Below are 25,275 nucleotides of genomic sequence, written 5' to 3'. Positions count from 1 at the left end.
TCTGAGAAAGCCTTACAAATAGATCTAAAAAGACGAGAAGTGAAAAGCAAAGGAGAAAAGGAGAGATATACCCATTTAAATGCAGAGTTCCAAAAAATAGCAAGGAGAGATATGAAAGCCTTCTTCAGTGATCAATGCAAAGAAATAGAGGAAAACAATAGGATGGGAAAGACTAGAGATCTCTTCAAGAACATCAGAGACAGCAAGGGAACATTTCATGCAAAGATGGGCACAAAAGGACAGAAATGGTATGAAACTAACAGAAGCAGAAGATATTAAGAAGAGGTGGCAAGAATACACAGAGGAACTGTACAAAAGGGATCTTTATGATCCAGATAATCACGATGGTATGGTCACTCACCTAGAGCCAGACATCTTGGAATGTGAAGTCAAGTGGGCCTTAGGAAGCATCACTATGAACAAAGCTAGTGGAGGTGACTGAATTCCAGTTGAGCTATTTCAAATCCTGAAAGATGATGCTGTGAAAGTGCTGCACTCAATATGCCAGCAAATTTGGAAAACTCAGCAGTGGCCACAGGACTGGAAAAGGTCAGTTTTCATTCCAATCCCAAAGAAAGGCAATGCTAAAGAATGCTCAAACTACCACACAATTGCACTCATCTCACACGCTAGTAAAGTAATGCTCAAAATTCTCCAAGCCAGGCTTCAACAATACGTGAACCATGAACTTCCAGATGTTCAAGCTGATTTTAAAAAGGCAGAGGAACCAGAGATCAAATGGCCAACATCTGGTGGATTATCAAAAAAGCAAGAGAGTTCCAGAAAAGCATCTATTTCTGCTTTATTGACTATGCCAAAGCCTTTGACTGTGTGGATCACAAGAAACTGTGGAAAATTCTGAAAGAGATGGGAATACCAGACCACCTGACCTGCCTCTTGAGAAACCTATATGCAAGTCAGGAAGCAATAGTTAGAACTGGACATGGAACAACAGACTGGTTCCAAATAGGAAAAGGAGTACGTCAAGGCTGTATATTGTCACCCTGCTTATTTAACTTATATGCAGAGTACATCTTGAGAAACACTGGGCTGGAGGAAGCACAAGCTGGAATCAAGATTGCCAGGAGAAATATCAACAACCTCAGATATGCAGATGACACCACCCTTATGGCAGAAAGTGAAGAACTAAAGAGCCTCTTGATGAAAGTGAAAGAGGAGAGTGAAAAAGTTGGCTTAAAGCTCAACATTCAGAAAATTAAGATCATGTCATTCGGTCCCATCACTTCATGGCAAATAGACGGAGAAACAGTGGAAACAGTGGCAGACTTTATTTTGAGGGGGTCCAAAATCACTGCAGATGGTGATTGCAGTCATGGTGGCTCAGATGGTAAAGAGTCTGCCTACAATGCAGGAAACCCGAGTTCAATCCCTGGGTGGGGAAGATCTCCTGGAGAAGGAAATGGCAACCCACTCCCGTATTCTTGCCTGGAAAATCCCATGGATGGTGGATCCTGGTAGGCTACAGTCCATGGAGTCGCAGAGTTAGACACGACTGAGCAACTTCACCTTCACTCCTTGGAAGGATATGACCAGCCTAGACAGCATATTAAAAAGCAGAGACATTACTTTGCAACAAAGGTCCATCTAGTTAAGGCTATGGTTTTCCCAGTAGTCATGTATGGATGTGAGAGTTGGAGTATAAAGAAAGCTGAGTACCAAAGAACTGATGTTTTTGAACTGTGGTATTGGAGAAGACTCTTGAGAGTCCCTTGGACTGCAAGGACATCCAACCAGTCCACCCTAAAGGAGATCAGTCCTGAGTGTTCATTGGAAGGACTGATGTTGAAGCAGAAACTCCAATACTTTGGCCACCTGATGGGAAGAACTGACTCATTTGAAAAGACTGATGCTGAGAAAGATTGAGGGCGGAAGAAGAAGGGGATGACAGAGGATGAGATGGTTGGATAGCATCACGGACTCAATGGAGATGAGTTTGAGTAAACTCCGGGAGTTGGTGATGGACAGGAAGGCCTGGCATGCTGCAGTCCATGGGGTCGCAAAGAGTCAGACACAACTGAGTACTGAACTGAACTGAACTGATTATTTTGAATTAAAGGTACTAAGAAACAGCCATTGCGAAGACACTGTGTCCCTCCACTGGACGAAAGCAGGGATAAAGCTTCCAGGGGAAGGTATCTCCCTGTACTGAGGGGTAGAAGGCATCCTTATCACCAAAGACAGGGAATTTCGAGTTGAGAAGTCCATGTAAACCAATATAAACATGTAAAATTTCCCGGGCTCTTTAGGAAGACAAGCCATTTCTGTGGAACCTTTTCATTAGAGCTTTGGAAAAGTCTTCCTATGAGATCCTAGGACTAACTTCTCCGACCTCCATTCCACCTCAAGGTCTGTGCTTTTTAAAATAAGGAATAAAGTACAAATATATTTAATAGATTTTTCAGAACTAAAAGATGTCTTAGACATGATCTGTGCTAACAGATTCAGGACACAGATGAAAAAGTGTAAGTTCCTGTGATCTTGCCTAAGATCATAGACAGTGGCCAAGAAGAGGTCATTACCCCAGTCCAAAAATTCCAGTCCCAAAATTCTGTTGCACAATATTTAGTCTCACCAAAAACATAACGGGAAGCAGAGCTATTTCCAGTGAAGAACCTGTATTCATTCGTGCAACATTATTGAGCTCCTCTGACATGCTCGGTACCCTACAAGCTCCAAGAATAAAATGATGAAAATGATAGATACAGAGTCCACTTTTGCAACATATGACCAGCAGGAGAGATGAATTAAGCAAACAAATATAGCTCTCTCTTGAAAAACACAGGGGTTAAGGGCACCGACCCTACATGCAGTTGAAAATCTGGGTATAGTTTATAGTTATCTCTCTGTATCTGTATCTAAGTTTCCACATTCGGGGCTTCACCCAGCTGAGGATCATGTCGGTACTGTAGTATGTACCATTGACAAAAATTTGCATATAAGTGAACCTGTGCAGTTCAAACCCATGTTATTTAAGAGTCAACTGTAAATGAAACAATTACTTCTTGCAATAAAGACTAAGAAGGAAATAGAAAACAGAAGGGCTGACTTTAGGCAGATTGGTCAAGGAAAATATCTCTGAGGAGGTGACGCTTAAGCTCAAGGTTGAGAAAGAGACAGCCAAGTTAAGAGCTAGGAGAAGTGTGTTCTAGGCTCAGGGATTGGTCAGTGCAAAAGCCATGGAGGAAAAGGTCCCTGGGAAGTAAAAAATCTTCCAGAAAATTGAGATGACCACAAACTAGTGAATGAGGGCAAGACAGCACAGATGACATGACATAAAAGCCAGATACATCAGACTCTGAAAGTCAGGAGAAGGGGTATGGATTTTAAAGGAAGTGTAAATATGAAGGCAATTTACAAAGGGGTATTAAGCCAGGAGTTCCTGCCAGTGTGGCTACTCTGTGAAAAACAGCCCCCATAACATTCCTTCTTAACAGAACCTACATGTCATTGTCCTCTTGTTTTTTTTTTTTTTTTTGCAGAGGACATAGAAGATGCACAAAAACATGTGGAAAAGCAAGGCAAGGGTGAAAGCAAGGGCCCTACATTTTCAGTCTTGAGATCTCCTTCCATGCCATGCTCTCTCTTGTGAATTAAATATCCCATGAAAATGAATGGAGTCTGGAAATTCCCTGGTGGTCCAGTGACTAAGAATCTGCCTGCCAATGCAAGGGGCAAGGATTCTATTCCTGGTTGGGGAACTAAGATCTCCACGAGCTGTGCAGTGGGGCCAAGAATATTTTTTTAATGTAAAAAATAAATAAAATGAACAGGGTGCTTGGTTTGAATATTCTTTTGCCAGACACAGTTCTGGCATACAGCACTATCAATCAGAATCTCACCCTACAAAGACGAAGGCAGAGAGGCAGAAAGAGACGAAGTAAAAAGGCAGGAGGAAGTGAGAGCAATCTGTTTACCACCTCAGCAAGCCTGTTATAGTCAATAACAGTCTTCTTTGTCATGGAATAAGTTAAGTATACAGATGATTTTTGGAAATAACAGTCAAAACAGAAATGAAGAGCATATGAAGAGAAAAAAAAAAGTGTATGAAGAGAAAACATTGTAAGAACTGCCCTGTGTGGCAGCCCCACAGTTCACCTAGCCCAGGATTCTGTATTTTCTAGGAGACCAAAGGATGCTTGGTAAGAAGGTATGGGGTTGCAGGTCAGCCTCAGGTGTCACTGCATCAATAACCTTAGCTGTCACCAGGGAAAAATGTACAGCTGACCCTTGGACGATGCAGGGGGTGGGGATGGCGGCAATTAGGAGCAACAACCCCCTACAGTCAACAATCCAAGCATAGCATAGGGACTTTTCAGAGTGGTTAAGACTGCACTCTCAACTCAGGGGGCTGGGTCAATCCCTGGTTGGGGAACTAAGATCCCAAATGCCATGCATCACAGCCAAAAAAAACCCCACAAAATCTGAGTATAACTGACAGTCAACTCTCCATATACACTTTCTCTGTTATCTGTGGTTCCACGTGGGTGGGTCCAACCAACACCAGGTCATTTATTCATGTAGTATTTACTGCTGAAGAAAATGGAAAACCATGCAGTTCAAACCTGTATTGTTCAAGGGTCAACTCTATAAACAGATCAGACAAGTTGAGCTTATTTATTTATATGTCTCAGGGGTACATGGTCCTTCCATGGACAAGGTCAAAACAATGGCAAAATCTGGAAATACAAGTGAGTCCTCCAGTACCAAATCCAAATGCTCCAATCAGGGGTGTATGCTTTTTTGTTGCTGTTTTTAGACTCTTCTCTCCTTAAAAAGCTGAGTGGCCTCCAGCTCTCTGTTCCAACAGCCAAAGCTATGGATGCCAGTTGTGAGTTCAGCCTCTCTCCTCCTCCCTCCGAACAGGAAATGTGCATGTTGTATGTGGATTAATTTCTGATATTTCTCACAGTGAAGGTTTTGGCTCCAGGCTCTTCCACCTTGAATCTGCCTCCTGCAGGATGGAAACAGGGCCCAAGAGCAGCCTCATGCACTTTCTTGCTAGCAGGGCTCTGCCAACAGCATCTCCCTGCCCTGGCCTCCTTCAGCGTGAGACTTGGGGAAGATAGGAATGACGGCTTGGCAAGGTGAGGCCCAAGGAGCCTGGTGGACTCTGCAGGCCTGGGGATGCACACTCAGGGAGAGACGTGGCTTCATTTCCCACATTTCTTTCACACAAAGCATCATTATAGGGAAGTGCTTCCATATGGCCCACAGAAAATCTCAGCCAAAAACAGCTTCAGTTGGCCAGATTCAGAGCAGTAACAGACATGAAGGGGCCATAATGAAAAGCAAGGATGAGAAGCACCAGGTTTTCACACAGGCAGGCAGGCATCTTTGCTAACTTTAGCCTCAGCCCTAGAGCAGGCAGAGCTTGGACTTGCCAGCGGCATGCCCCCAGCTCTACTAGCTCCCTTTAGAGATGTGTCTCTGAGCTCCAGCGGCTCTTCCTTTGCAGAAATTATTCAAAAGTATTAAATGTTTTAAACCTTTTTCTCAAGTCACTAAGCACCCTTCTGCCACAATTATTCCTAAAGCTTGCATGGATATTTTGTTGTACTGAAATTGTTTTTTCTACTGTTAATCCCTTTGCCAATGCTTTATCCTAAAGAAGAAGGAAGTGATGTAGAGATCATAGCTTCCAATGAAGAAAAGGTGGCTAGAGAGTAGGGTCATCTCCCTTTATCCTTCAGCCAATGTTAACTACGTGTCAGACACCTTTTCATATGTAGTTTAATTTGATCCTCACAATGACCCTAAGAGCTGAGCATAATTATTATCCCCATTGGTGAATCTGTTTGAGAGCCTTCACTCTCAAGCAGCTGATTCTACCTCCTAATGAACAGAGTGTAAAAAGAAAAGAAAAAAAAAAAACTGTTTTGGAACACAGTTAATTTCTCACCATGTTCTCCAAGGGGACCTAGAGTTACTCAGTTCTTAACATGGTATGATTGTGTACCCTCTCCTTTAGTCCTTGGAAAATCCTTCCCTCCATTCATTCACTCATCTTCTATTTACTTCTAAACCCACTGCAATCAGGCTTTGGTTTTAGCCAGAAATTCATTGAAACCACTCTTGCTAAGGTCACAGATTTGGCTTCAAATTGCCAATGAGAAATTTTTGGACTTTTATTCCAGTTGACCTCGAAACAGCATTTCACATGGACGACTATTACCTCCTTTTTTGGAATTACTTATTCCTTCAGCTCCCATACTGCTTCTGCTAAGTTCTGAGTTTACCTACTTTTCTCATTATCTTTTCACTTGAATCCCCTCAAATGTCTTCCCTGGCTAAATTCTCATGCCTTCCTAATATATTGTATATACTCTCTTTGGATAAACTCAGTTAATTTATAACTAAAGGGAATTCCCTGGTGGTCCAGTAGCTAAGACTCCATGCTCCCAATGTAGGGGGCTCAGGTTTGATCCCTGGTCTAAGAGTTCGAATGCTGCAGCTAAAGATCCCATGTGTCACAATGAAGATGGAAGATCCCATCCATCAGCTGCAGCTAAGACCCATGCAGCCATAAAAAGTTAATTACCTAAAAAAAATATGTATTAAAAAATGCATAACTAAAGACCATTAACAATGGACTGTCACATTTCAGATCAACTCTTTCACCCCAAACAAAATATAATTAACTTCTGTTTAAAGGTATCGGAAAAGTAACAAAGCACTGAATACTTACGGGGCCACATTTCTGGAAAGAAGAAAACCCAAGGAGGTGAACCCTTATTTTTGGTATGCATCTCCTCTCCATGCATTCCTTCCCCAGATGGACAGAAAAGAAATCCACCCAGCTGCTCAGGCTGGGAAATCTGCATCATTCTAGCTTCCTCTTCTCTCTTACAGTTTTCACTCTATGAATTTGCAAACTCTGCTGACTCTTTCTCCTAAATCTCCCTGCCCTCTCTGCTCCTTTACCTCTCCCATCTCACTACAACCCCGACTAAGATAACTGTGGCATCCTAGTTGGACTCCTTGCTTCCAGGCTCATCTCCACAAGTTGCCAGAATCACTTCATTAAAATGCAAATCTAATCAAGTCCCTCCACTGCCTAAATTGCTGTAATGACTTCACTTAACCTGAAACGTGACTCACAACAATGAAGGCCTTTATGATTCCTTCTGAATGCCGCTGTGTCATTCCTCCCACCCTAACCGATGTGCAACCCTAGGTTACTCAAGAAAGTCCAGGCTTCACTCTAGTGTCACACCATGAACTTTGTGTTTCCTCTGCCTGGAAAACCCTGTCCACCCTCTACTCCTCCTCTAAGGTTCTCCCCATTTGGGGAGAATGAGTAAAATCCCCATTTCATAGACTTCCCTAGGAATCTGTGCTACCAATGCAAGGGGCACAAGTTCAATCCCTGGTGGGGAACTATGATCCCACAAGCCAATCAGTGTGGCCAAAAAAATAAATAAACTTTTGGCTTCCCTGATAGCTCAGTTGGTAAAGAATCTCTCGCCAATGCAGGAGACCCTGGCTTGATTCCTGGGTCAGGAAGATCCCCTGGAGAAGGGAACAGCTATCAACTCCAGTATTCTGGCCTGGAGAATCCCATTGACCAGTCCATGGGGTTGCAAAGAGTCAGACAGGACTGAGCGACTTTCACTTTCACTTTCTGTTTCATAAGTTAAATCCAAATAAACTCAAAGGAATAAGATTTTAAAGTAGGAACACACATACAAAAAAGCACTGGCAGAAGGCATAAATATATAATTTTTTCTCTTTAAGGCAGGGGGTAAGCAAACTATACCCTGAGGGTCAAATTTAGCCTGCAGGCTAGTTTTGTAAATAAAACTTTATTGGAACACAGTTCTTCCCATTGGTTCACTGGTTGCCTGTGGCTGCTTTTCATTTGCAGCAGCAGTGCTGAGTAGCTAAGACAGAAACTATATAGGCTAAAAAGCCCTTAAATATTTCTTCTCTAACCCTTTACAGAAAAAGTTGACTGACCCCTAATTAAAAAAAAAAAAATTAAGCAGCTATTACCAAATTTAAAAGGTGGAGAATTCTGTGTATCTATAATTTAGAAACTACCGATTCTATAAACAATACTGAAAGTCAAATGACAAACTGAGAATATTAAAAACAGTTACAACAAATAGTATATATTCATGATACAAGTGAGGAAAAGATCACCATCCAAATAGGGAAAAGAGTAAATGACTTCAGCAGCTAATTGAAAGATAAAAAAGTATAAATGGACAATTAATGCAGGACAATATTTCAATAAATACAGGATGACATTTTCTACCTTGTTAGCAATCAAAAGGGGGAAAAAGAAATAATGACTCCTAGTTTACCTTAAAAAATCAGCAAATTAAAATAGTTGTACTCTGTATTGGCAAAAGTTCAAAGAAACAGGTAATCTAAGAAGAGGTAATGGGAATAAAAATCTGATCTATTACACTTTTGGGGAGAAATGTGTCTTTTAGAACACCAGTCAAAAGAGTTCTTACTACCTAAAAACTTTAGCAATGGGAAAATGTTATTTTACTATCAGACGGTCTAAAGCACATGCTGTTTAATGTTAAAACTTACTTTTTTCAGGAGACACGTGTGACTTTGACTGTCCCCGCACCAGCCTGCAGGTGGCACCGTCACCAGCACAGACACCACAGTTGTCCTCCTTGGCGTTGCTCCCCAGTTGCCGGTCGCAGCCCACTGCCTGCAGACAGAAGATGGCGGTCAGGAGTGGGTAGAGATATGGGCATATCAGACCTTATGTATTTCAGAAATCATACTGATGATGTTATCCTTCTTAAATGTATGAGTTGGCTCTCTTTCATGAGACCATAGATTTTAAAATATATAATAATAAATAAAGAGATTTCCCTAGGGGTCTTGGGGTTAGGACTTGGATTTGCCTCCCAATGCCCAGGACGTGTGAGTTTGATTCCTGGTTAGGGAGCTAAGATCCCACATGCCTCATGGCCAAGAAAAAAAAAAAATCCCAAAACATAAAACAGAAGCAATATTGTAACAAATTCAATAAAGAATTTTAAAATGGTCAAAAAAAAATCTCAAAAATAATAACATATAAAGCTTTACAGCACCATGTCATTTATATATAAGATTTTTATCCAAAGATCAAAGAATTAAAGATGAATGGAGGTGCCCCTTGACATTCTCACCCTTAGTTTTTTATTTATACTTCTATTCAGCTATTTTATGTACATAAAATGAAAGGAACATTCCAAATACTTCCTCTCTCATCTTCCCCCAACCCCTTCCCTCTCTATCCCTACCCTAGTCCTGTTCTCTCACTTCTTCCTCCAGATGACCACTATTTTGAATATATCCTTCTGATCCATAGTTTAATTTTTTTCTGTTTTAATCTCAATTTATACCTACATCCCTGGTCTTCAGATCATAAAGAATCTGCCTGCAATGCAGGAGACCTGGGTTCAATCCCTGGGTTGGGAAGATCCCCTGGAGAAGAGAATGGCAACCTACTCCAAGATTCTTGCCTGGAGAATCCAATGGACAGAGGAGCTTGGTGGGCTACAGTCCATGGGGTCTCAAAGAGTCAGACACAACTAAGTGACTAACACACATACCTATATCTTATTCATATTGATAAATCCATCTCTCTCAATATCCTGTATCTGGATCTTTATATCTCCTTTTGTATCATTATCTATATTTATACCTACATATCTTTACTTGTATATGTATGTATATATATGTGTGTGTGTATATAATTCTTATAAAAACTTTTATAAATAATTTTAAAAATATAAGGAATTAACAAGAGAGATATCTCAGAATACATTTATACTGCATCCTTCAGTCTCTTGTGAATTATTACTTTTTGTGAGTGAAGTGAAGTGAAGTGAAAGTCACTCAGTCGTGTCCAACTCTTTGTGACCCCATGGACTTAATAGTCCATGGAATTCTCTGGGCCAGAATACTAGAGTGGGTAGCCTTTCCCTTCTCCAGGGGATCTTCCCAACCCAGGGATCGAATCCAGGTCTCCCACATTGCAGGTTGATTCTTTACCAGCTGAGCCACAGGGAAGCCCAAGAATACTGGAGTGGGTAGCCTATCCCTTCTCCAGCAGATCTTACCATTCCAGGAATCAAACCAGGGTCTCCTGCATCACAGGCAGATTCTTTACCCACTGAGCTATGAGGGAAGCTTTTGTGAACAGTGTGTGTGTATCTGCTAAACTGTGGGCTTCCTTATATGAGAAAAAGGGCTACATCTTCTATTTCTTTTTATTTTATTAAATATGACTTTTACATGACATACACCCAGTAATATTAACACTAACTAATGAGCTGGTTTATTCCTAACTCTCTGTACACATTCAGTGTTATTTGTATTTAAATGCCTGGTGGTTAAGTGCAGAGACCTTGGAGGCAAACAGCCTGATTACAACAACACAGCCCTACCACCCCTCTCAAGATGCAGGATGTACAACAATGCAAGCCACTCTCGGAGACTCATTTTCCTCAAGAGTGAACTAGGGACACTTAGACATATTTCACACAGGATCTATACTAGGAATGAAACGAGAAAATGCATATAAAACTCCTAGTACAGTCATTAGAATACTTGAAGGGCTCAACAAAACAGAGTCCCTTGAATCACCTCTCTCTGTTTTTCATTTTGCCTGGACTCCCGGGTTGAGCCCCTACGTTTCAGCTTGGGGGAACTGCTGGATCAGAGTGTGTATCCAAGGTGTTGACGGGAATATAAAACTGGAGGAAGTCGAAACCACATCTATAGACTATTCTTTCCAAAGTGCTGCTGCTGAAGGGAAGGAACAAGATCAAATGAAAGTTTCAGGGGGAGGTGGGAAAAGTTCCAAGGAAGTTTGAGGAAAAACCTGTGATTAGAGATATTTTCAAATTCACAGAGGGATGTCGTGAAGAAAGGCTTTACATTTGTTCTGTGTATTTTCAAACGGTGACAGCTACAGGTTTAGGTGTAATTTAGTTCAATATGAGAACGTATTTAGAGTCAGTTATCCAACAATAAATATTCAATCACAGGCTAGGTAGGAGACTTTGGGACAGGAAAACTGGAGAGGGGATTAAATTATTTGACGAGCAGCTGAATCCTCTGAGATCCTTTCATTCTGATTATATGAATTTTTATAAAGGTAATAGTGAAATAGTAATAATAATAGTTGATTTTTATTGAATGCTGGTGCTATGCCAAGCATGTAATACACGTTATTTCATTTATTTCATGGCCACCTTTTGATACCTTTTATCTCTGTTTACAAATTAGGCATCTGACTGTTTCTGAGGTTACGTGGCTTTCCAACATTACACAACTAGTATATTGTTTGAATATCCAGGTCCTCTGACACCGGAATCTTATCACTATGCTCTACCTTCCTCACCTTTAGGATCAGCAGACGGACAACAACAAACCCAGTTACACAGGCTATTATATTAATATTTACTAAGTACATGTGGAATAACTTAAGAGTGATTGATTTTGGAACCATACTTGCATTTTTAAGATTCAATCAATGAGTAACTTGTGTTCAAGCAACTTTCTCCAAGGGGAGTAATTCTACCATTAAATTATAGAAATACTGTTCCTGGGCCAAGCTCTGTCCTCACACATGTGAGTCCCTGAGCACTTCACATTTCATGAGAATGAAAATCGCTCTTTATCTGGTCATCCAGGAAGGGTGTGGGTTTAGGAGCTAGGATGGGCTTATTTTGAAGAGTATTTACAGCCTTGCAAGATCTTGGGCAATCAAATACCTCCCTGAGCACTGATATTTATTTCATAATTTTTAAAGCTATAGTTCATCCAAATCTTGCAGCCAAAAAAAGCATGTGAAAACATCACAGAAAAATAATATCTGAAAAGATCTGATTGCCTTGTGATTCATAGGAGATAAGCCAAAACTGCCCTTGAAATTGAGGGACTACTGAATATTGGCTTTCAGATCTCATCATAATCAACAATGAGCAGCTTTTTAAGGACTGCCTGAAGCATTTTCAAGTTCAGTGACTTCTCCTGAAGTCAAGATCTCTAGCTGTAATGATTTAAAAATCACTAATTGATAAACATATCAATAAAATGTATTAACATCCACACAGCCAATTTGAATAGAGCCAGGCATTACAGAGTCTAAATTAATAAGATGGGATTCCTATTTTACAGTGCAGTTGATGAGACAAGTTACACAAGACAGGGGATAATATAAATAAAAATTTAAGATATATGAGCAGTGCTTTGGGAAATAAATACTCATATATAAATCGTCACTTCAGCAAAGGATTATTTCATAATTTCGGCCTATGATTTCTTACACTGTTCATAGAAGTCAGTGTTTAAATAAAGGTCTTTACTCCAGATGGAGCAAAGTATAAATTTCCCAGATCAGTCAAATTTAATCCTTCAAGAAGCAAATAATTTTCTGAGTCAACTTCTGTTTGAGATCTCTGAAAATTGAATTACAAAAATTCTAACATTTCTGCCTGAAAAATCAGAGTATATGGAGCTATGGCAGTCATTAGGAATATTCATAAATAATTAGTTTCTCCCTTCAGCCCATGGAGGTCTGCACTTCCCCACTCCCTTAGAAATAAGTGTGGTCACTGACTGTCTTTGGCCAACGAAATATGAGTCTAAGGTCTGCATCACTTTGGTTAGAAGCTTCAAGGATCAGGGCGTGAGTCACACGTTCCCCTCCTCACTACTGTAGTTATTATGCAAAACGTGTGTGTAAATAAAGGCTCCTTCAGTCTGTGTCTCTGAGACATTGAGGGCAGAGACCCCTGCTGACCCACACTGGCCAAGTAGCATGAGTTAAAAGTCATCTTTGTTTTAACCCATGGAGTTTTGGGGGGGTTGTTTATTATTGAAGGAAAACCTAGTCTGTATTATATTGGAGTTCTACTTAACTATTGATGGATAGAGCAAGGTCATTAACATCATGGTGTTGCTTGAAACTGAACACTTCACATTAAAATCTAGATTTCTGGCTCCTGTTGACAAAAACTGATGTTTATATATGGTTGATCCCTTGAGCACATCAACAAGCAGGTATATATTCTCCAGCTCATGACAGCCCTCATTACTCACTATGACTACACCTGAGCAGTCTTCCTCCCTGAGGGGGGTGTAAATATTTGAGTTTCAACCTCTATCCTAAACTGTCTAAGCATCACTCATTTATTGTGCTAACTGTCAGCTACTAGAATCTCATCTCGTTTCCAGTTACAAACTTCGCTGATACTTGCAGCAACACAAAAAGTACAAATATCATCAATATAGCACAAAGGTTAAAAAAACAGATTTTGGAATTCAGTTTCTTGGGTTCAAATTCCAGCTCTACCATTTTCTAGCTGTATCATCAGGGCAAATCACTTAGCCTCTTCAAATTCCAGTTTGCTTATGAATAGAGTGAGGATAATGACAATCCCGGCTTCAGAGTGTCTGATGAGCTAACACAGCCAAGGGCTTAGACAGTGCCTGACCCCGAGGAAGCATCCAGTATGTGTTGGATGCTATTCTTTTCACTAGAAACACAGATTTCTTCATTTACCCAGTTGTCAAGGAATTCAATAAACCTGAAAGATATATTGGAATTGTTCTGCAGATCTGGTTCCAAACAGGTCCTATTTCTGGTAAAAACCAGGCCCCCAAAGCAGAAGCAAATTTCACTGAGTGAGTATAGTTGTCTAATGTTAGATGCTGTGCTCAGACTCACGGTAGGTTGTTCTTAGGAGCACAGTGACACAGTCATGTAAATAAGCAAACTCTAAACACACTTGCAAAGATTATTTGTAGTCTCTGCCAAGTGAACATCAGGGCTCAGTTCATTGATCCTGAAGTAATCAGAGAGAACCACACAGTTTAATTTCTCCCATCCTGATAACTGTGGACAGCCATAGCCACACTGTCCAGGAAAGGGAATTTATGTGAACATTATCCCGCGGAAGGAAAGATCCTGAATTCAACTGAGAAGCATGTAAGTCACTTCTGAAGAAGTGCATACAATTCTTTTGACCTGAATGGCCTTGCCAGAAGAGCACTCAGCTTTCAGCAAGGTACCACCTGCCCCAAAACTCCGTTTGCCCATCAGACTCACAAAAACATGATAGGAAGCACACATTCTACTTTAATTTGATTTTTCCATCTGATCCTAGTTCCCCAACGAAGGATCAAACCTGCGCCCCACCCTCTGCATTGGAAGCATGGAGTCTTAACCCCTGAATTGCCAGGGAAGTCCCAGGAAGCACACATTCTAGAGGGACTAATTCAGCACTGAAAACCACCTTTATCCTGTGCACCTGCTCAGTCGCTCAGTCGTGTCTGACTCTTTGTAACCCCATGGACTGTAGCCTGCCAGGCTCCTCTGTCCATGGCATTTCACAGGCAAGAATACTGAAGTGAGGTGCCATTTCCTCCTCCAGGGGATCTTCCTGACCCAGGGATCAAACCTGGGCCTCCTCCACTGGCAGGTGGATTCTTTATCACTGAGCCACCTGGGAAGTCCTCTTGTTATCCCAACTTAACCTATTATCTGCTCTTACCCCATCTTCCCCAGATATCTGCCACATTGCCACTTGACTGACCTTCCTAGAGACAATCCCAACCAAACTATTTCTTAAAAAATTCTTCACTGGCTCCTTTCACAACTTTCAGAATTAGTTCATGATTGGTTTCCACTTACAGCTGCAGTCTCAACTTCTAGCCTTGTCCCACAGGTATTTTTTCACCTCAACTCTACAAAATGAGTCAAAGATGCTTAAACACACCTACTGTCACATCTCTTTACAAACTCTATTCTTCTGCCTGGGATTCTCTTCCTCATCTTGGTTTATGCAACTTCTACTCAAGTCTTCAAAGCCTCAGTGTCCAAACATTGACTGGATGGCATTGCTCCTCTTTAGCCCAGATTAAATTGTTTTTCATAACAATTCATTGTCCATAATGTGGAAAACAAAAAAGCATAATTCCACTGAACAAAAATAGCTATTATTATTATTTCATGGAAGAGCCCAAAAGTTAACTGGTGGTTATAAAGGGAAATCACTGACAGCATATATAATAAAAGAATAAAGTCATAAACTCTGACCTTTGGGAAGATTAGTCAACAGTAAATGGCAACCCACTCCAGTGTTCTTACCTGAAGAGTCCCAGGGATGGGGGAGCCTGGTGGGCTGCCGCCTATGGGGTTACACAGAGTTGGACACAACTGAGGTGACTTAGAAGCAGCAGCAAACATCAAATAAGATGGTTTATGAGTAGAAGAGAAAGGAAGAGAGATTGGTTAGGCCACCAAGGGAGACTGGCTAGTCTAGTTTTGGAGTAAAAAGGTGAAAGTAGAGAGGGAAAAAAAGTGAAATGTGAGAAATTTGATAGAAGTATCAGGATAGAGGACATGTAAGCAAATACACTTGGTAACCACAACGTGAATTCAGGAAGGTAACACTGAGAATTGTGGTGTCATAAACAGAAATTAATAGATATCAGTTTAAATAACTAGTGGATCTGGGAAGAACAATACTAGTTCATTTGAGAAGGGGTGGGGACTGGAGGAATTCCCACGGTGTATTGGAGGAATTTGTGGAATCTCCCAGAATGGACATCAAACTTGAACTAGAAAATTCAAGATTGGAGGCTGAGAGAGAAATAAAAGAGACCAAGAGATATGAACAACCTTTGCATCTGCAAGTAGATAAGACTCATTTATTCAACCAGTTTTTAATTAAGGACCTTTGATGGGGACAGATATTGTGGAAGTACTGGGGTATGGCAGTGAGTTGAAATGTACAAGTTAAAAAGATAAAGAATGTCACGGTAGCTCAAAAAACAAGATCTAACTATGCTGTCTGAAGGTAGAATTGACTCAGCAATAGATTACATGTGTAGATTGAAAGAGAAAACTCAAGAATGATTTTTTTTTAAAAAGGTACAGATGAACCTATCTGCAAAACAGAAATACAGACACAGACATAGAGAACAAATGTACGACACCAAGTGGGAAGAAGGGGGTGGGATGAAGTGGGAGAGATACTGACACATATACACCATTATGTATAAAATAGATAACTAAGGAGAACCTACTGTCCAGAGAGTAACACAACACTGTAAACAACTGTACTCCAACAAAATGGTTTTAAGAAAAGAATGACTCCAAGGTGTTGTGGTGAGCAACTGGAGACTGTTTTCCAGACAGAGGGATGTAGGAAGGAGAAGCTCATCTGATAAGCAAGACCACGGTTCCTCCAAGTATAAGAAGTCAGAGATACCTGGCAGGGTCTGATACTTGGTAGATGGTTAGGGACATTTGCTACTACTACTGCTGTTTTTGTTATGAACATAATAGGGTAGATGGAATAGTAAGCATTCTCTATGTTTACAATTTTTTCCAGTGATCAAAGGAATGGAGTAGAATTCTATCCCTTCCCAACAATCCCCACACTGTCTCAGCAACCTGTCATAGTCTTCTGAGTCCTCACCCCTATTATAAGCCATGGGGGGGTTATACCTCAGTCACATTCATCACAACTCTGCAAAGATCACTCTAAAAAGTCTGCTGGAGTACACTCATGCTAATTACTTAGTAAATAAGTCACTGCTCCCACAGCCTCAAACAATGAATTACTTTTAACAAGAAAATTTAGAGAACCTATCAATACCAATAAATCAGTAGTTCTCAAAGTGGGGTCTCTGGGCTAGCAGCATCAGCACCTCCTGGGAACTTGTTAGAAAGCAAATTTTGAGGCCTTACCCTAGACCTTTTGGGTCAAAAGCTCTGGAATGGGGTTCAGAACACTGTGTTTTAACAAGTCCCTCAGGTGATTCTGATGTACTTTCAAGTTGGAGAACCACTGATCTAGAAAAATCCACAAGTCATATATTATTGTCTTTTGACTCTATATGGGCAAAATTTACACTATTTTGAATAAGTAAAATATAATCTACAGGTGAATAACACTCCTTAAAATATGTTTTACATTAAAATCCTCAAAGGCAATATTTCGTCTGCATGAACAGAAGTACGGAAGAGAAAGGTTATCTTTACTGACAGTGGTCGCAGCACCGGCTGGAGACAGGAGCCCAGGAAGCAGGTGTGGCTTACCTGGCAGATGCCACTGATACACATGTCCAAGGAGTCAGCAGTGCACCGAGTCCCGTCCAGGACTTTGGGTGCCAGCTCCACCACCAAGTTTTGTCCCCGGGCCTGACACCTGAGTGCGCAGGGGGCGGCAGGGTCGTTGTACTGTGGAAGCCATTCATAATAACGTCCCTGGTACTGAACATCATTGTAGGCTGAACACTGCTGGGCTCGGAAGTCCTCTGCGTCTGGAGGGCAGTCCTAAAGCAGAGAAAAAGGGCCACAGGCACATCACTAGGTGAGCTGGGCCAGCGCAAGGCTGAGCAAGAGTTCCATGAGAGCAGACCCTCACCTCCTCTCCGGGAGTCACTTCATTCATTCCTTTTTAAAAAAAAAAAAAAAAACTTCAGAATCTTCAGTGTGGAATTCTACTGTGGAATTTTCTGATCACGGAGGGAATCACCTAATTTATTCTGATTATTTTTCCACTCAGGTAGTTTTTTTCAGAATTAAAGCTTACCCTATGTAAATGCCTAATTCCGCTCTATTTTAAACATACTGAATATAAATTTTCAAACATATTACATAACCTCTTTGTTTTTGAAACCAGGGAAATGGAATGTTTTTGGAGTTTTCCCAGTGACCTAAGGCCTTCCATAGGAAATATTAATCATCATCCATGCCTTCAGGAGCCATTTCAACGTAAATGATTATTAGCCATTATTTTAGGTGGCCCCAAATTGCTGCACTAATGTGGGAACTTGCGTTTGTTTCACTATTTTTGTCATTTAGTTCACGGCCTTTCCTCTCTTGCTCTCAGGCCCCCAGTCATCACTTTACTGGTACCCAGTGCCTGCCTTTGACTGGCTCTAGAATGGAAAGAGACAACATGGCTTTTTCAAATCTGTCTACAATAAAAAGCTAATAAACAGCCCCAAGGAGCTCTCATGTGAAAGTCGTGGCCAACTGTTTGCAACCCTAGTCCTTGGAATTCTCTAGGCCAGAATGCTGGAGTGGGTAGCTTCTCCCTTCTCCAGAGGATCTTCCCAACCCAGGGATCAAACTCTGGTCTCCTGCATTGCAGCCAGATTCTTTACCAGCTGAGCCACAAGGGAAGCCCAAGAATACTGGAGTGGGGAGCCTATCCCTTCTCCAGCAGATCTTCCTGACCCAGGAATCAAACTGGGGTCTCCTGCATTGCAGGCAGATTCTTTACCAACTGAGCTATCAGGGAAGCCCCAAGGAGCTCTCATACTAAAGGTAAAAAGTGTTTGTACAAGTTTTGATGACTCAAGGATCTTATTTAATTACTAACTGATCTCATCTGACATTTCCAAAGCAAGATGCTGAATGAAAAAAATGCTACTTTACTCTTCAAAACTGAATACAGACTTCCCAATTAATGGGAATGAATTCACTTTTTAATTAAATAAAATAGATTCAGAGAGGTGATTTTTTTTCATATTGCAAAAGAAATAAATGTTCATTGTAAAAACTTTGGGAATAGTTTCTATTCAAAAAAAGAATAAATAACAAAGATTCTTATACATAAGTCTTTGACCAAATTTTATTATTTCCCAAGGACAAACTTCTGGAAATAAAATTTCTGAGAAAAAGAGTATGTTTCATGAGCATTTCAAACTATTGCTTCATTGCCCTCCAGAAAGGTCTTCTTATTATCATCAGGATACATAAGGTCCCTTTTCTCAGTATCTCTTCTTGGTTCGGATATAATTTTCCAAATTTTTTTCTAATCATAAGTGTTAAATAGAATTTCAATTTTTTTTTAATTTCAATGTTTTAATTTGCATTTCTTTTCATTATTTAGGTTTGGTATCTTTTCATGTATATTTGCTTCTTGCATTAATTCTTCAAAAATTTGGTTTTTGTCCTTCATTTATCTATGGAATGTTTGTGTTTTTATTATTTTAACAGATAAAGCTATTAAATTTCATAGTGAAGCTATCAACTCTTTGTTGTTTGTACTGAAAATATTTTTCTCATTTAATTTTGTTTCTGGTGCTTTGTGAAGCAAGAAGTTTTAAATTTTTATGTAGTCATATTCATATTTCCTTTCAAGGTTTCTTTCTTTACTAATGAGATATGCTTTCCCCACCCTGCCATGAAAAAGATAAACACTTAAATGTATTTTTCTAGTTCTTTTATAGTTTAGCAATTATGCTTAACTCTTTATTGCATTTGGAATTTATTTTGATCTATGGGGTAAGGTAGAACTCTAACTTTATTTTTCTGCAAATAGTTATTAACAGATTATCAGCCAGAATTTTAAAATATAATTTCTTCTATTTATCCTCTTTTCACTACTTGATTTTCATATTTTACTTGTTTATGCTTTAGACCCTTATAAAATGCCTCAAATCCTTTTTGAATATAGTACTGTCCATGGAATTCTCCAGACCAGAATGCTGGATTAGATAGCTTTTTCCTCCTCCAGGGGATCTTCCCAACCCAGGGATCGAACCAGGGTCTCCTGCATTGCAGGCAGATTCTTTACCAACTGAGATATCAGGGAAGCCTTTTTTGAATATAGTTAGGGAACACATAAAATAGAATTAATAAACTTTCCCCTGGCATTAGTTGTATTACTTTGTTGTGAATCCATTGTGTCTACATTTTTTTTTTGTTTTAGCAAGATTAACCCTTAACCAAGGTCACAGATATGAAAGAATCAAGTTGAAGAAGATTAAGACTGGATGACATTTTTCTCTTGGAATAAGGGCTTTGTCTTCCATCTAGCCATAGAGAAGATCATCAGTAATGAAATTACCTCAACTCCTCTTTCCTCAGCCATGGCCTATTTTCTCTATATCTGACTCTTTGAAATCCAAACCAGAGAATTTTAGAGAGCAAGGTACAAATAACTTTCCCTGCATCAGGCCCACTTACCATCCTAAGCGTGCTCCAGGAACTGCAAGTGCTAGCTGACTCTTGAATGTCTTAAACCCCCCAAACCAATGAAGCTTTACAAAATCAGCTAATTAACAGAAAGCAGCTAGGAAGCTAGCCGAACCTGAGCCCTTGCTGAAGGGGTGGCCAGGTTGGTCTGTGTGACCCAGCCTCCTTTGCCAAGGCTGTTAGAGGCAAACAACTAGTCCATGCTGGGTCAACCTTTCCCAGGAATTTGGAATTGCAACAGAAGAACTGAAGCTGAGAACTCACATTAGTCTGGGCTAGGCTAGTCATTTTTTTATGTGATGCATGTTGAAGCAAAGTGAGCCAGTTCCCACAGCAAAGAAAAAATAATTAGACATGAAAGAAGGTCAGATCACAAACCATGGGTTTCAACTGAAGGAGTAAGTAACCCAGGCTTCACTTTCTGATTCCTGGGTCCTCGAGATGTGCTTATGCCTAAATTCCACTAAACATCCACCCACCCATTCAGTGAATTCCATTTCTTTAAGCTAATCTGAGTGGGCTTCTATTCCTTACAAATGATGACCCCTGATTAAGACAGCCATATATCTAGACAGTGTTTTCTTGTTTACCAGGAAATATCACTGACATTTTCTCGTCATAACCACCCTTCACATGGGGTATGTCAGGATTTCATTAGCCTCGTTTTCATAAAGAGAGGAAACAGATCCAGAAGGTCTTCAGTCGCTAGCTCAAAGACAGACAACTAGAATATGACAGAGCCAAGACTGAGTCCCAAAGTAATGAGCATTCCATTCCATGATACTGCTTTCTAGCCATTCTGGGGGACAGTGACTACTTATATTAATGCTTTCATTCAATGGTGCTCTTTCAGTGTCAACACTAAGCCTGTCTAGTTTGCTTCAGCTGGGTTCCATGCCCTGGCTCGAGACAATCTAGGGATCCTTGTGTCTAAAGTTTAGTTGATGTTTAGGAAGCTTGGATGCCAAACATCCTTCTGCTTCCCTTTGCCCGAGAAGTGTTTCTTCACATCAGTTAAGTTCAAGACAACACTTATTTATTAAATATACTTTATGGGTTTTGCCCAGGTGACATGCTGTGAGGAACACAAAAGAAGAATATCATCCATAAGCTACCTATTGAGCTTGTTTTCGTATTGGAGATGTAGAATCCATGTACATGGAATTCACTGAAACAGTAGGTTATCTATTGCTGTTTGTAGACTTACAGCAGGACTTTGCAATGAAAGAAATAAAATTTTTATCCAAAAATTAAATTTAAAATTGAATAAATAGAGTTGATTAGGAAAGAATCAGTCTGATAAGGAGAGAATAAATCCTAATCAGGAAGATTTGACTCAGTCAGGAAGGAGTAGCCGGCCTGGGAGGCACAGAAATGGAAAAGGAGAAGGAGGAGGAGAGAGGTGAAGAGGAAGATAAGGAGGGGAAGAGATGGGAGGAAGGGAAGAGAGGGAGGTGGAGAGGGAAGCACCCATTCAAGGACCATTCTAAAGACAGAGGTCTCCCTTCCTTCCTAAGCCATGAGAATACATCAACTAGCATGGATGACTTAGGGAGAGAAGTTGAGACAGAGACTATCTGATAAACTGAGTATTTTTATGTGAGAGAGACCATTTCCTAAGAGATGATTTATATAATGGGACTGGATCAAACTTTAATTTGGATTAGATATATTCCCCTAGATAACCAGTGAGTAGGGACTCAGGAGAAATACAATTTTTGTATAAGCAAATATGAACATTTTATCTTATCTTCCTATCCATATTGTAGTATGAGCTAAATTTCATGATCCTCTTACATACCAAATGCCAACTTTCCCAGCATAAAAATAAATTACCATAGGTGGCCATTATCAGCTAGAATAAGCAAATGATGCTTCATGAAGAAGTAACAGTTCAGAAGGGACCTAACGGGTGATATGATGTGAATAGGACAAGATATGAGAGACAAAATAAGCAAAAGGCAAACCGTAGAAATAAGTTCAATATCTATGAGGTACAGCCTTGTCCAGCCAGGGTGAATAAGATACAAATCTCACCAACTGCTGGAGGGCCTGAAATGCAAGTGAGGGGAATTGAAAGCAATAAAGACATATGGTGGGGAGTGACACAGAAAAGGGACACAATACATGGCATTTTAGGAGGGCCAGGATGATAACAAGATGGGCTGGAGTTCTGAAACAGATATGAGAGGAAAAGGTCCTTGCCTAATGTAGGAGTAATAGGAAAAAAAAACAGCTCTAAGAAAAAACTGTCAGAAATTAGCCTATGAATATAGGATCCAGAGTATAAAGGATCTTTCAGGGGTCACATCAAATGTTACCTCTTCTGGAAAATTGTCAGGGAGCCCAGGGAACCCAGTGTGTAGAATTACACATGCCTCAGTCTGTGTTTGTATAAAAATGGGTTCAGGCTACAAAAGCACTCTTTCCCAATTATGATATACTCATTTTTAAAAATATGTTCCCTTTGCTCTCTTCTAGCTTTACCTTTAATCCCATAAAGCCTGGTATAAAAACATATGAGTGAGTGAATTCAGGTGTAAGGCCTCCTTGCTGACATGCATGACTGCTCTTGGAACTTCTCCACTTCTCCATATACCCCTGATAAGGATAATTCTTCCCTGAGGCCTCAGTGGCCCAGCCCTGGTGGCAAGAGTTCAAGCTGAGTGCTGATCGGAGGATCATGTCTGAGGACAGCCATTATCCGAAGCCATAGGACTGCACACAGGCATGCTCTGTTCCCTTCACCTCACACACCTTCCAGCCCAAAGTCTCATCTCCCCTAATCACTTTGAACTTTGTAGGGAGTATGAGGATTAAATTTACTTATTCATGAAAAGGCACTCAGAACAATGCCTAGGATTTTTAGTAGTACTTAATGAGTCTGAGCCATTGTTGTTGCTATTATTATTGATCTTGGTTAGGAGTTAGAAAGCTGATACACATGTGAAAAATTACATGGTCCTAAAGCTGAGAGCCTGAGCCTTCAAATAACCAGGAACAGCAAAGTATTAGCAACCTTGGGAACAGGACCGAATGTCAGGTCTCCAGGGCTCACCGGCAGTGGCTTCTGCTTCTCAGTACAGCACACTCCCCTTCATGACCACTGAGTGACATCCCTTGGATGGAATGGGAGATCTTGCAGTCCCATCACATAGAGCTCTCAGGTCCCCAGCACTGTAGTGAAGGCATCTTTGGATCACAAAGCAAGTTTCCCTTATAAAAAGAGTGCCTGACCTGGGAATCATTGAAGGCAGCTTCCTTCAGAGGAGTGAGTGACGTGTCCCATCCCCAGGGACAGGGGAGCCACTGACTACTGAACGAGTGTGGCCTATTTCAGTGAGGACATTGGAAGCGTTGAGAAGTAACAGCAGGACTCATAACTCAGTTCTCCCTCCACTTGATGAGGGCTGCAGAACAGTCCCCACTCCTGCTCTCTGGACTCCTTGGAGATTTCAACAAGGTTATTCTAAATCCCTAATTAATAAAACAGGAGGCATCTCAAGTAATTACATGTAAAAAAAGAAACCAAGATGTGACCATATTTGTACCCTGAGTTCATTCTGGTTACATCCAGAATGGTTCTAGTGGTAAAGAACCCACCCGCCCAAGCAGGAGACATGACAGACACGGGTTCGATCCCTGGGTCAGGAAGATCCCCTGGAGGAGGGCATGGCAATCCACTCCAGTATTCTTGCCTAGAGAATCCCATGGACAGAGGAGCCATGGGGTCAGGAAAGAGTTAGACACAACTGAAGCGACTCAGCATGCACGCATGCATAGACTGACGGCATTGGACACCCTTGCAAGGTTTCTATAATCACTTCTGAAGAGGAACAGATCTTCTACAGATCATCAATCCTGCAGCTAGGGATGCCTTTATCCATGTGGCCTGCAGCAGGGCTTGAGTATCGTGGCTACAGATACTTGGCACATGGAGAGGGAGAGGCACCCTGAACACTACCGATATGAGAGAGCTGCCACAGGGTGCCCTTCCTCCCTGTAAAGAATGTTGTTGGAAACTCTGCATTTGTAACGACAAGTGCAGAAACTAATGTCCTATTCTAATGAAATCTCTCTAACAACCCTCGTAGGACTCCAACTCTGAGAAACAGAAGAGGGTGACATTTACATGGCTGTCCTATCCACTAGCTCCCACCTCCTAAGCATCTCCTTCTTACCAGCCTAGAGGTGGTAAAGACTTCTGCAGATTCCTCTGACGGGGGCATCAGTTAGATATCAAGGTACTCTCAAGACCCTCAGAGCCTCAAAGGCATCAGACCTTCACTCAAACCAAAGTTTGAGTTTGACCAGTGTAACCAATACACACCAATTTTAGAGATTACGTTTTCTCTATATATATATCTCTATATTGTATGGCCCAATAATCCTAGACCTTTATCACCTTTATCTTTTGTGCAGAAAAGAGCAGTCTTTTGGAATTAGCTAGAATAGACACACCCTAGAATGAAATCTCAGAATGCAATATCTTGATCTGGGCATTTAAAATGAATCCCCCAGATAGCTTCATAGAGTACTGCTTGAGAGTATACTGTTGTGAAATTTATTCTGGAATGACTGCAAGAAATTTGCCACAATTTGTTTGAGAAGACAAGCTGTTCCATGGTGTTCATCAGAATAATGCACCTTCCCCAAAGATGGTCAAAACATAATCCCTAGGACCCGTGATTAGGCTACCTTATATGGCAAAAGGGGCTTTGCTCAAAGCATCCTTTGACTACGGTTAAGGACCTTGAGGTGGGGAGATTATCCTAGATTACCTGGGTAGGCGAAACTTGTTCAGTTGTCACCAAAGGCCAATGTGACTACATAAAAATGGACAGAGAGATGCAGTGTTGCTGGCTTTGAAGACGGAAAAGGGGTCCACAAGCCAAGGAATAAGGGCAGCCTCTAGAAACTGGAAAAGACAAAGAAATAGATCCTTCCCTGGAGACTCCAGAAGGAATGCAGATCTGCTGACACATAATTTTAGCCCAGTGAAGCCGTTATCAGACCTCCGACCTTCAGAACTATAAGATAAATTTGTGTTGCTGTAAGCAAGTGTGTTGTAATGCATTACAGCAGCAATTAAAGAATATAATGTACCCAGGCAAAAGGCAGCAGATCTAAAAGTCGTGTGTGTAAGTCCCCCAGGCTGCTCATGCATCCACATGCTAGATTCTGCTTATACCTAAATTCCAGCCTGCATCTATGCTCAGGTCAGCTTCTCTCCCTCCTTCATCCCCTCCTGGATTCCAGCTCACTTAATTGTGTATCTAAGCACACATGTG

At 40.9% G+C, this 25,275-nt stretch overlaps 1 protein-coding gene across 1 annotated transcript in view; it reads right to left on the bottom strand.

Moving 5' to 3' along the window:
* The window catches only part of ADAMTSL3 (ADAMTS like 3), a 226,946-nt gene that overhangs the window by 58,511 nt on the left and 143,160 nt on the right, over positions 1 to 25,275 (bottom strand). Inside the window, exons 5-6 of the mRNA XM_040257464.1 lie at positions 17,093 to 17,329; positions 8,566 to 8,692 (exon numbers count right to left, since the gene is read on the bottom strand). Coding sequence (XP_040113398.1) covers positions 8,566 to 8,692; positions 17,093 to 17,329 — 364 coding nt within the window. The remainder of the gene's footprint in view (positions 1 to 8,565; positions 8,693 to 17,092; positions 17,330 to 25,275) is intronic.

This window comes from Oryx dammah, unplaced genomic scaffold, assembly GCF_014754425.2.
Source record: "Oryx dammah isolate SB20612 unplaced genomic scaffold, SCBI_Odam_1.1 HiC_scaffold_16, whole genome shotgun sequence".
In the NCBI taxonomy this organism is placed as follows: Eukaryota; Metazoa; Chordata; class Mammalia; order Artiodactyla; family Bovidae; genus Oryx; species Oryx dammah.
This window is presented reverse-complemented; position numbering and strand designations above follow the sequence as displayed.